The sequence below is a fragment of the Colobus angolensis genome, unplaced genomic scaffold (assembly GCF_000951035.1).
Source record: "Colobus angolensis palliatus isolate OR3802 unplaced genomic scaffold, Cang.pa_1.0 Scaffold43, whole genome shotgun sequence".
Lineage (NCBI taxonomy): Eukaryota > Metazoa > Chordata > Mammalia > Primates > Cercopithecidae > Colobus > Colobus angolensis.
The window spans coordinates 6,062,387-6,074,081 of NW_012117710.1; the positions used below are offsets into that span (position 1 = coordinate 6,062,387).

An 11,695-nucleotide genomic window follows, 5' to 3' on the forward strand; every position below is an offset into this window, starting at 1 on the left:
AGCCTCCCAAAGGGTTGGGATTACAGGCGTGAGCCACCATGCCCAGCCAAAATTTTTTTAAAAAATAAAATAAAAGAATCACCCAAGATCTGAGCTGTTGTATAATTAAAAATTTATTCTAGAATAAAGAATTTCCCTGGTTTCTGAAAGGGAGTGTCTAAGTTCTTGGAATTTCGTGAGTGATAGGAGTATGTGTTATTCACACAGACTGCCCCCCCTGAGTTTACATTAATGAGGTGACTTGGGATGGGAGCTGGCCATGCCAGGAAGTCCAATCATGTGATTACAGGGTTGGGGCTTCGAGTCAGGTGATATCAGCCCAGCCTGTGGGGCGGGGTAGGGTGGGAGGCTGGAGACTGAGTTCAGTCACATGGCCAATGATTCAATGAATAATGTCTGTGATGAAACCCCAATAAAAACTCTAGACATTGAGGCTTGGGGGAGCACCCTGGTTGACGAACATAGAGGTGTGCCAGATTCTATGGGGAGAGGGCCTAGAAGCCATGCATTTGAGACCCTGCCCTCCCAGGTCTTGCCCTTCGTGTCTCTTTGTTTGGCTGTCCTGATTTGTACTCTTTGTAATAAAACTGTAATTGCAAGTATAGAACTTACCTGAATTCTGAGTCATTTTAGCAAATTATTGATCCTGAGGAGGATCATTAAACCTCTCCCCCTCCCAGATTGGTGGCCAGTTGGTCAGAAGTGCATGTGTCTTGGTGACCCCTGAACTGGCCTCTGAAATGAGGGTGGTCTTGCTGGGAAACATGCCCTTAAACCTGTGGAGTTTGATGTTAACTCCAAGTGCCTGGCATCAGAATTGCATTGCAGTAATTGCAGAGCCAAGAGAACGCCACGCCATATTTCATTTTGTCAGCCAAGAAATTCTCTCTCGAAGGCTTATTTGGTGCCAGGCCTGGTGGTGGGTGCCACAGGTACTACCTAACTGTTGAATGTTATGTTACTGAAGGAATTCATGAGGCTGAAAATAGCACCTGTGTCAAAGGGATGATGCTGTGAAAAACACACCGTGATTGGAATTACTATTCTTGGGAGGATGCACAGATTTGGAGGACCAGATTTTCACATACATTCATTAAACCAAGGAAGTCAAAAAACTTCATGAAGTTAAAGGCTGGAAAGGAATTTTTAGCACTACCTTAAGAGGTGTCCTGTTTCTTAAGAACTTGGAGTCATTTCTTGATGGAGAAAGGATGCCAGTGGCAGACACCATGGTCCTATCCATAAGCTCTCATTGGGATGTTCCAGTTGTGGTGAGTTTGCTCTGGGGGAAATGTTTGAGACCACTGTTAGCAAGGACTTGAGAAGTGCACAAGGCACAGTGCAACAAGAGCAGGAGGAAGGGCTTGAGGTCTCCTTGAGTCCTCATGTGGATGGGTGGGGCCATGGCAGAGAAGCACTAGTAGATGAATGTCTGTAAGATCCCATATTGGGGATTTTCCTGTCCTGGGGGCCAACACCTCCATTTCTCTCTCTCGCTCTATTTTTTTGTTATTTAGTTTTTATTTCACAATCGTAAACTTAACTCTGTAATCCAGCTAGGCGTGGAAGGGAACAAAGAAAACATGGAACCCAAAGGGAACGGCAGCAAGACCACAAAGATTCTAGGATACCATGAGCAAATGGGGTGGAGGGGTGCTCTCCTGAGCTACAGAAGGAATGGTCTGGTGGTGAAGATAAAACACAAGTCAAACTTACTAGAGTTTTCCACAGTCAGCAATGGTGATCTTCTTGCTGGTCTTGCCATTCCTGGACCCAAAGCTCTCCATGGCCTCCACAATCTTCATGCCTTCTTTCACCTTGCCGAAGACCACATGCTTGCCGTCCAACCACTCAGTCTGGGCAGTGCAGATGAAAAACTGGGAACCATTTGTATTGAGTCCAACATTTGCCATGGACAAGATGCCGGGACCTGTATGCTTTAGGATGAAGTTCTCATCTTCAAATTTCTCCCTGTAGATGGACTTGCCACCAGTGCCATTAAGGTGTGTGAAGTCACTGCCCTGACACATAAACCCTGGAATAATGCTGTGAAAGCAGGAACCCTTATAACCAAATCCTTTCTCTCCAGTGCTCAGAGCATGAAAGTTTTCTACTGTCTTTGGAAACTTGTCTGCAAACAGCTTGAAGGAGACGTGGCCCAAGGGCTCGCCGTTAACAGCAATGTTGAACACAGTGGGGTTGACCGTGGCTGATAGTACAGAGCTCCCAGTGGCGGTGGTGTCTGCAAAGCCTCTCTCTCTTTTTTAAGAGATACGGTCTCACTCTGTCACCCAGGCTGGAGTTCAGTGGCACAATCGTAGCTCATTGCAGCAGCCTCGAACTCCTGGCCTCAAGCAATCCTGCCTCAACCTCCTGAGTAGCTGGGACTAGAGCTGTGTGCCTCCATGCCTGGTTAATTTATTATTATTATTACTATTATTTCACAGAAATGGGATCTGGCTTTGTTGCCCAGACTGTTCTCAAACTCCTGGTCTCAAGCGAGGATCCTCCCACCTGGGTCTCCCAAAGTGTTGGGATTACAGGCATGAGTCACTGTGTCTAGCCAACACCTCCATTGCTGAGGTGGACAGTCTCATTGCCCAGAGGAACGTCTGGCTGGCCTTCATTTGTTAAAGAGAATCTCGACAGAAGGGGGCCCACCCATTGGAAGTGGTTAAGCTAAGTCTGGAGGCCCACCCATTCGTAGTGGTTGAGCTAAGTCTGGACATTCAGTCATGGTGGGCCAGGGGCTTGTTGGAACTCCTTGGAAGCAAGAATGGCTGAGTAAACCAGGATTTTGTTGCAAAATGGAGTTGGTCCTGAATTCTCACTTTTAGAGTCACCAGTTGGGGGACCCTTCCAGCAGCCCCCAGGATCAATGACTGAAATGGAGTGGGCAGGCCTGGGGAGCCGGGAATGATGCAGGTGTATCCGAGTTCTGAAGGCAACCTCTACAAGCCAGTGCCAGTGGGTGGAGGCAGACAGACATCATTCCAGAGCCTGTTGGGGCTAGAGGGAGTCACCATGTCCCCAGCATGCTACCAGGGTAGAAGGGGCATCAGAAGCAGCATCCCTGGATGGCCTGTTCTCCCATCCTCTGGCATTTCACAGACTCACCATGAATGGGACAGATTTCACGACCACTCAGGGGCTTTTCAGAAATCTGGGAGTGGGGATGACCCTGTACCTTTTTCAGGTCTGGAAGCAAGAAATATCCCATAGCTGACAGCTCCCACCAGGGAAAGGACAGCTGTATGCAGCATCTTCCTTCTTACCCTGGCACAGATACCAGGGGCTGGAGAAGGAGTGCTGACATGCAGGGACTGGCTACCCTGAGATGCCAAACTCCCCACCTTCTGGGAAGAAATGCATATAATGGATACATGTATGTTTGAAAATGTGCACATAATGGGTACATATGTGTTTGAATGTGTGCATTGTGTGTATGTGTGTGTGCATTTGTGTGAGTCTGTGTGAGTGCATGAGCGAAAGTGTGTGATATATGAAGTCAGCCTGATGGGGTTTGGTGGCATTGCTAGAAGCCCCTGAGAGGAAGGGAAAATGTGCATGTTTGTGTGTGTGTCTGTGTGTGAGTAGGGTGTGTGTGTCTATGTCAGTATAAGGATACATAACTGTGAGTGTGTGTCGTAGTCTAAGGAGGCTGATATAACGGAATGCACACATTCAAACTACACATAATCTATCTGATGGTTCTCACGCACCAGTCCTTGCAATGAACAGCATATATGTTTGCATATGTGCATATAATGGGTACATGTATGTTTGAATTCATGCATATAATGGATACATGTATGTTTGAATATGTGCACATAATGGGCACACATATGTTTGAACATGTGCATTGTGTATATGTGTGTTTGCATTTGTGTGAGTCTGTGTAAGTGCCTGAGTGAATGTGTGGGATATATAAATATATGTGTATGTGAGCTTCGAGTGTGTGCATTTGTGTGTGTGTATGTTTGAACGTGTGAGGTGTTGTGCATGGATTGAGAGCATGCGTGAGATCCTGATTTACTATTTTTTAAGAAAGAGCTAATTCTCAAGAATAAGAACAATGGAAGGAGGACATATTAGAGGAGAGTCACAGGGCAGAAATTCAGAAATCCAGGGTGGATTGAGGGGCTCAGAGAGGAGGAGGGAGAAATACATGGTAGCCAGGGTGCTGTGTGAATCAGCTGTAGAGTTATTTTAGTACATGCTAGTAGTGGGTAACTTTGGAGAGAGAAAGAGATGTCCAGTGAGGATTTTCAGAAAATTTTCATGAAAGGATTTGTCTAAAGCCCCTGGGCCTCCCTTTTGATGAAACTGATATGAAAGATTTACATGAGTATACATTGCAAGGACTGGCTCATGAGAACAGCCAAATATATTCAGGTTACACAAGGGAATGAAGGCCTAGCGGCCGTTTCTCCAGGACACTCTACTGTGTAAATTCCAAAGGACACCCAGAGAAGCTGGATATAGATTTGTAAAAAGATAACGTTTTGAATGTCCATCAGGATATGACGAGTTTCTGAGAAAGAAGCCCAAGGGGGTGGAACACCTGTTCCTCTATGACCATTGGCCCGATACCTCCCCAGGGAGCATGGCGGTGCATAGGAATGACATTTGATAGGAACTGCAAAGACACAGCCACATTCATCAAAATATGTTCAGCTGTTTGCATTCACTCTGGCTCAGACATTAGAGGAGATTTCCTGGCATATGTGACTGAAAAGCCAGAGGCAGGGGGTGGGTGCCAGCATGGGCTTCATTTAGTGAGTCCAGTGTCATGAAAGTTTCTTCCTATCTCTGCTTTGCTTTCTGTGATGAAAGCTTTATCCCCAGGATGGCTCCTCTTCCTGGGTCCACATCATCTGTGTCACCACAGCTTCATTCCACACCATCTGGATAAACAGGGAGACACTCTGGCCCAAGATGTCAAGGCTGAGTCCTGAGATCCACCTGGCAGACGGTAATGACCATGGATGGGGAACAGACTCTGCTGAAGGGTTGACGTCAACTGGGCCACCTACTGAGCCAGCCTATTGTGGGCTGAATTGTGTTCCTCTGTCCCCATATTCATTCATTGAAGTTGTCACCCCCCAAGTGACTACATTTAAAGATGTGTTTAAGTTAAAATGAGATCATTAGTGTGGGCACTAACCCAATATAAATTGATCCTTGTAAGAGAAGGAGATTAGGACATAGATGTACAGAGGGATGACCATGTGAATACCCAGCAAGAAGACGGCCATCTGCAAACCAAGGAGAGAGGCCTCAGGAGAAACCAACCTGCTGAGACCTTGGACTTCCAGCCTCCAGGACTGTAAGACAGTAAGTTTCTGGGGCTGAGTGGAGAGCCAGTGGATCCTGCCTCACATGTCCATTGGCTGGAAGAGGAGGGAGGCAAGAAGGACTGTCTTTTCTGCCTGGTTCCTGAGGTCTCTGCCTAGAGGAGAACAGGTACAGCAGTCTCTGGACTCCTGATAGTACCAGCCCTTGCCAGTCTCACAATCACAGTGGTCACTCGCTGGCTGTAACAAGAACGGAGAAGGAAAGAGAGCTGGGTGCTCGCCCCCAAAGCAGTATCTCCCGGAGAGGCAGAAGTTCCTATTTTAGGAACCAAGGCAGGAGCTCGACTTCCTTCTCAGGGGAGTGGCCAGGGCTGGGCTTCCTTTGGAGACCAGCAAGGTTCAGACACCTGCTGAGTTTGGATCTGTGGCCTTTGGGTTCTAGAGGACTCAGCCCCAATAGCAGCAGGGTTTGTTTTTTTTTTTTTTTTGAGACAGAATTTCACTCTGTCACCCAGGCTGGAGCGCAGGGGCGCGACCTCAGCTCACTGCAACCTCCACCTCCCGAGTTCAAGTGATTCTCCTGCCCCAACCTTCTAAATAGCTGGGATTACAGGTGCCCGCCAACATGCCCAACTAATTTTTATATTTTTAGTAGAGATGGGGTTTCAGCATGTTGGCCAGGCTGATCTCAAACTCCTGACCTCAAGTGATCCACCTGCCTCGGCCTCCCAAAGTGCTGGGATTACAGGCGTGAGCCACTGTACCCGGCCTAAGGCTGGCTTCTTTTCCTGGCTCTGCCCCCACGAAACACCACAGGGGACTCCTGCTCCTGGAATGATCAGAGCCTCCTTGGGGCCAGTTGCCCCTCTGCAGCCACAGATGCTGAGCTGGGACTCAGAGAAGGACATCAGTGATAGCCAGCTTCTTCCCAAGAAGGCCCTGGTGCAGGGCAATGGTGGAGATGTCCCTGAATTTCTGAGCTGTGGGCAGAAGGGTTGGGGGTGTAGAATGAATGGGGGGTGGGACCCAGGGTATATAAGGGGTCAGCCTGGATTTTGAATCCCAAGCTTGGAGGATACAGATCATCTGTTTCTGCAGTCTGACATCTGAAGCCCTGTCCTACACATTCCCAAAGCTCCTCCTTAAGCATCTTGGTGGGCAGTGGGGACATCTCCCACTCTAGGAACTGAAAACACAAGGTCTTCTATTCCCAGCATGCCTTGCAGCATGAACATGTGACCTGAGCTCAGCCAATCAGAGACGTCTGCTATTCCTGGGCACTCCTTCTGGTGGTGGTGGTCACATGGACCCTGTTGTCTCAGGGCAGCCATGCCTTCCCCAAATGCAAGTGTGTGGACCCCCTTGTACCCTGCCCATCAGTTCCCTTCTATCTAATTAACGATCCATCTCTGTTGCTTGCAACTCATAAACTGGCTGATATGAAAGGGAATGCAGCCCACCAGAGTCAGCCTGGGGATGTGGAAGGGGGTCCAGGGAGCAGGGCTGGATACCCCAGGACAAGGCAGCCAGGGTGGGATCCTGGGTCAAATGTAGGGGTCCCCTGAAGTGAGGGAGGACAATGACGGATCTGCTGCACAGCCCGGTGAAAGCAAAACTGTCAGTCTCCAATACCATCCTGCCCTGACTATCCAACAGGCTGTGTGACCTTGGGCCACCGCCTCCCCTCTCTGAGCCTGGCTCCTCCTGTATGGACTGGGGGCTAGCGTTGGTAACATCTGGGGAGCCCCCTCCTCACCTTTGACTCTCTGTCGCTGCATTTGGGCTGTGCTGTGGTGGCTGGCGGCTCTGGGTGCTTTCAGTCCAAAGCCTCGGAAAGCAGGCCAGGCCTGGGGAGCACAGCAAGTTTTATTTTATTTTCTCTTTCCAGGCTTTGGCGAAAGGCTGTCCCCGATGGGGGGACAGCTTGGGGGGTTCCGGAGGCAGGAGGGAGATGAGCCTCAGATTGCAGATCTTCAGGCAATCTGAGGAAAAGTAGGAGAATTTAAAGAGTCATGGGACAACCTCCCAGGGAGTCCCCAAGGCCAGCGAAGGGCAGAACCAGGAATGGGGGCCCAGCCCAGGCTGGGGGAGCAGCTACCCCTGGCAGGTATAAATAATGAAACGCTGCAGCTACTGACAGAACCACACCATTGGAAGGGTGCTTGCGAATTCTCTTTGATTTCTCCTCTGCACCTGTGGAGTGCCGGCCACGTGTGTCCCAACCTGCCAGGGAAGCTGAGAGTCCTGGCTGGGTGCTTTGGGTTTGAGCGAGGACAGCAGCTTGGTTCTGGGTTAAGCAGATTGCATGAGAGGTAGCCAAGCATTCAGGCTTCTGCTGGGCCCCCCATCGTGTTCCCCAGCCAGTCAGGGCTACCGGGGACCCCTCTGCCCACACTGGCCACTGGGCTAAGATGGGCTTCTGCCGGGGAGCCATTCATGAAGGTATGTAACACACAAGGCCTAGTCAGGAAAGGAGAAACCACTCTGAGTATTTCAGAGTGAACTTGTTGGTTACCCAGGTATGGTAGGGAGTTAAGAAACAGAAAGGGTAAAATGAGGCAAGCCAGAGATTAGCAACGCAGGAAGCCCAACCAGCCCTAGGGTGGGTAAGACGCAGGGGGAAGTGAATTTCCTGGAGCCAAGGATCTGGGCCATGGGGTTGGGGGCGGAGCCGTGGCAGGGGCTGACCAATAGGGAGCTGGGACCACGGAGGGAGGGATTGTGACTGTGTAGGAACCACAGCCAGAGGCTTTACCCAGAGGGAGAGAGAGCAGGAGAAATTCCCTGGTTTCTCCCTTTACCCCATCTTCTAGTCTTTTCTTTAAAACTGTGGTAAAAGACACATTAAAAATATATATAATAAATATTTATATTATTTATTTATTTATTTTAAGGCAGGGTCTCACTCTGTTGCCCAGGCTGGAGTGCAGTGGCGCAGTCATAGCTCACTGCAGCCTCCAATTCCTGAGCTCAAGCGATTCTCCCGCCTCAGCCTCCTGAGTAGGTGGGACTAGAGGCATGTGCCACCATGCCTGGCTAATTTTTAAATGATATGTAAAGATGGAGTCTTGCTATGTTGCCTAGGCTGATCTTGAATTGTCCTCAAGTGATCCTCCGGCCTTGGCCTCCCAAGATGCTGGGATTACAGGTGTGAGCCACTGCACCTGGCCGGCACCACTTTTAAGTGTACACTTCAGTCGCGTTAAACATATTCACATTGTTGTGCAACCATCACCACCATCCATCTCCAGAACTTTGTCATCTGGCCACACTGAAACTTTGTCCCCATTAAACAACAACTCCCCATTCTCCTCCCCCAGCTCCTGGCAACCACCATTCGACTTTCTGTCTCTATGAGTCTGACTGCTCTAGATACCTCATATAAATTGGACTATACAGGCTGGGTGCAGTGGCTCACGCCTGTAATCCCAGCACTTTAGGAGGTCGAGGTGGGTAGATCACCTGAGGTCGGGAGTTTGAGACCTGCCTGACCAACATGGCAAAACCCCATCTCAACTAAAAATACAAAAATTAGCCAGACATGGTGGCGTGGACCTGTAATTGCAGCTACTCAGGAGGCTGAGACAGGAGAATCGCTTGAACCCAGGAGGCTGAGGTTGCAGTGAGCCGAGATTATGCCCCTGCACTCCAGCCTGGGCAACAGAGCGAGACTCTGTCTCAAAATAAATAAATGAATAAATAAACAAATAGAATTACACAGTATTTTTTTGTGTGCAATTGACCTATTTCATTTAGCGTAATGTCCTCAAGGTTCATCCATATTGTAGCATGTGTCAGGATGTCCTTCCTTCCTTTTCTTTTTGTCTTAGAGATGAGGTCTTGCTCTGTTGCCCGGTTGGAGTGCAGTGGCATAGTCATAGCTCACTGAAGCCTTGAATCCCTGGGCTGTAGGGGTCCTCCTACCTCAGCCTCCTGTGTAGCTGGGTTTGCAGGTGAGTGCCAGCATGTCCAGCTTCCTTCATTTTTAAGGCTAAATCATCTTCCATTGTATGGGTGAGACCACATTCATTCATTCATTCATCCATGGACACATGACTGCGTCTACCTTTTGGCTATTGTAAGTAATGCCGATACACATGTGGTGTACAAATATCTCTTTGAGACCCTGCTTGCATTCTTTTGGTTATATACCCAGAAGTGGAATTGCTGGATTATATGGTAATTCTGCTTTAATTTATTGAGGAAGTGCCATACTGTTTTCCAAAGCAGCTGCACCATTTTGCACTCCCACTAGCAGCACACAAGGCTTCCAGTGTTTTGTTTGTTTGCTTGTTTGTTTTGAGACACAGTCTCACTCTATTGCCCAGGCTGGAGTGCAGTGGCGCGATCTTGGCTCACTGCAACCTCTGCTTCGCAGATTCAAGTGATTCTTGTGCCTCAGCCTCCTGAATATCTGGGATTACAGGTGCACGCCACCACTCCTGGCTAATTTTTATATTTTTAGTAGACGGGTTTTCCCCATGTTGGTCAGGGTGGTCTCGAACTCCTGGCCTCAAGTGACCACCCCACCTCGGCCTCTAAAAGTGTTGGGATTATAGGTGTGAGCCACTGCGCCCGGCCATCTTTTATTTTTTTGTTTTCTTAATAAACTTGCTTTCACTTTACGGACTCGCCCTGAACTCTTTCTCATGCGAGATCTAAGAACCTTCTCCTCTTGGGGTCTGGATCGGGGCCCCTTTCCTGTAACAGGATGGTAAGGCCGGGCTGAGAAGGCAGCACTGCAGGGAGCTGGCCTGCCTAAGAATAAGGCCAGCAGAAGGAAAGCAAAGTCCAGGATTGCAGAAGCAGGGAGTCTTGACAACTTTGTTTCTGTGCCTGGATATAGCTATGCCTAAAGCCACCTCTCACCTGTGGGCATTCACAAGTTCCCTCTTTTTTCAGGGCCTGGTTGGGTTGAGATTTCTGTCACTTGCCACTAGAGGTCATGACCGATGCACGTGCCTCGGGGCCCAAGTCCTGGCCTTTGCGCGCCTTCTTGATTCTGTATTCCTCGTGTTGCAGTTTGGAAAGTCTGGTCTTCCAGACGGGTGATCCCTCTGAATACGCCTCAGTACTTCCTTGGTTTGCACAGAGACAGGCAGATCAGAAGTTGGTGGGAGGCCAGCTGAGAGTTTTTGAGTCAGGAGGATGCACCTTTGCTGATTCTCAGACTTGGTGACTTACCCATGGTACCCTGGATGGTGAGTGGTGGAACTGGGACAGAGTCAGGCTGTGGGGCCACTTGGCTGGTTTGTCCACACCTGGGAGCCTGGTGAAGGCTGGTGCGGGGGAAGGGGCATCCTTGTTAGACCAGGATGACAGAGCTGTTCCTGTTTTTTTTTATTATTGCTATTGTTATTATAAATTTATTTAAAAGACGGGGTCTCACTAAGTCGCCCAGCCTGGAGTAGAGTGGCACAATTGTAGCTCACTGTAGCCTTCAACTCCTAGGCTCAGGTGATCCTCCTGCCTCAGCCTCCAAGTGGCTAGGATCACTTTTGCACACCACTATGTCTGGCTAGTTTTTCAACTTTTTGTAGAGATAGTCTCGCTTTGTTGCCCAGGCTAGTCTCGAACTCCTAGGCTCAAGCAATCCTACCACTTCAGCCTCTCAAAGCCCTGGGATTACAAGCATGAGCCACTAGGCCCGGCTGTTCCTGTTTCTAAAATGGCCATAGAGCTGAAAGAATCTTCTCTTTGTTTGGTGACAGAGTGCAATGCTGGCCCTCGGAGGTCTAAGTGGTGCTGCTTTTGCCGAGACAGGCTCATCTACTCCCCAGGCACTCAGGAGGGCCGCTACAGGGCACTCAAGGCTTTGTGCTTCAAGGACAGAGCTGGAATGAAACCCTAGCGGCCCAGCGCCTCATCAACCCCACTGCCATTCCTCGTCCTCCCGGAGCACTTTGCACATTCAAAAGCTATTTCAGAAATAGCAGCACATCTGATTCTCTTTAATGCACTTCCAGGCAGCACAGATGTGCATCAATGGATGAATGTTCCCTGAACCAAAGTGCTTCCGTGGGCCTCATGGTCCCCTCCCTTGGCACCCACTCCCAGGCCAAGAGCATCCTGTGAATCATGCATTTGTTCCTGTGATTGCTGTTCACAGAGTGGCAACTCTTGCAAGGGGAGGGGTACAAAGTGAATATTTAGATGCTACAGGAGACGAAGGGTCAGGGACTCTGGCTGGGATGGGGACAGGGAACGGGAAGAAGCAGACCTTGTCAGGGGGTGATGGATGTGGGCTCCTGGAGGGGAAGCTTGCAGAGTCCAGAGCCCTGCCACCTGTTCACATGGCAACGGCGCCCTGGCTACAACCCCTCCTGCACATGTCCATACGTAACAGGCTTTATCCTGAATGGAGAATTTGGCACCTGAAGCGGTCCCATATGGAGCCC

The 11,695-nt window shown here is 49.4% G+C and overlaps 1 protein-coding gene across 1 annotated transcript; it reads right to left on the reverse strand.

The window, feature by feature from the left end:
• Positions 1-1,715: 1,715 nt before the first annotated feature.
• LOC105522488 (peptidyl-prolyl cis-trans isomerase A-like) lies at positions 1,716-6,468 on the reverse strand. Its single transcript, XM_011957013.1, has 4 exons — positions 6,402-6,468; positions 6,204-6,277; positions 5,383-5,537; positions 1,716-2,259 (listed from the first exon to the last, which is right to left on the reverse strand). The coding sequence occupies exons 1-4, from the start codon at positions 6,466-6,468 to the stop codon at positions 1,716-1,718; spliced, it is 840 nt and encodes a 279-aa protein (XP_011812403.1).
• Positions 6,469-11,695: the final 5,227 nt, after the last annotated feature.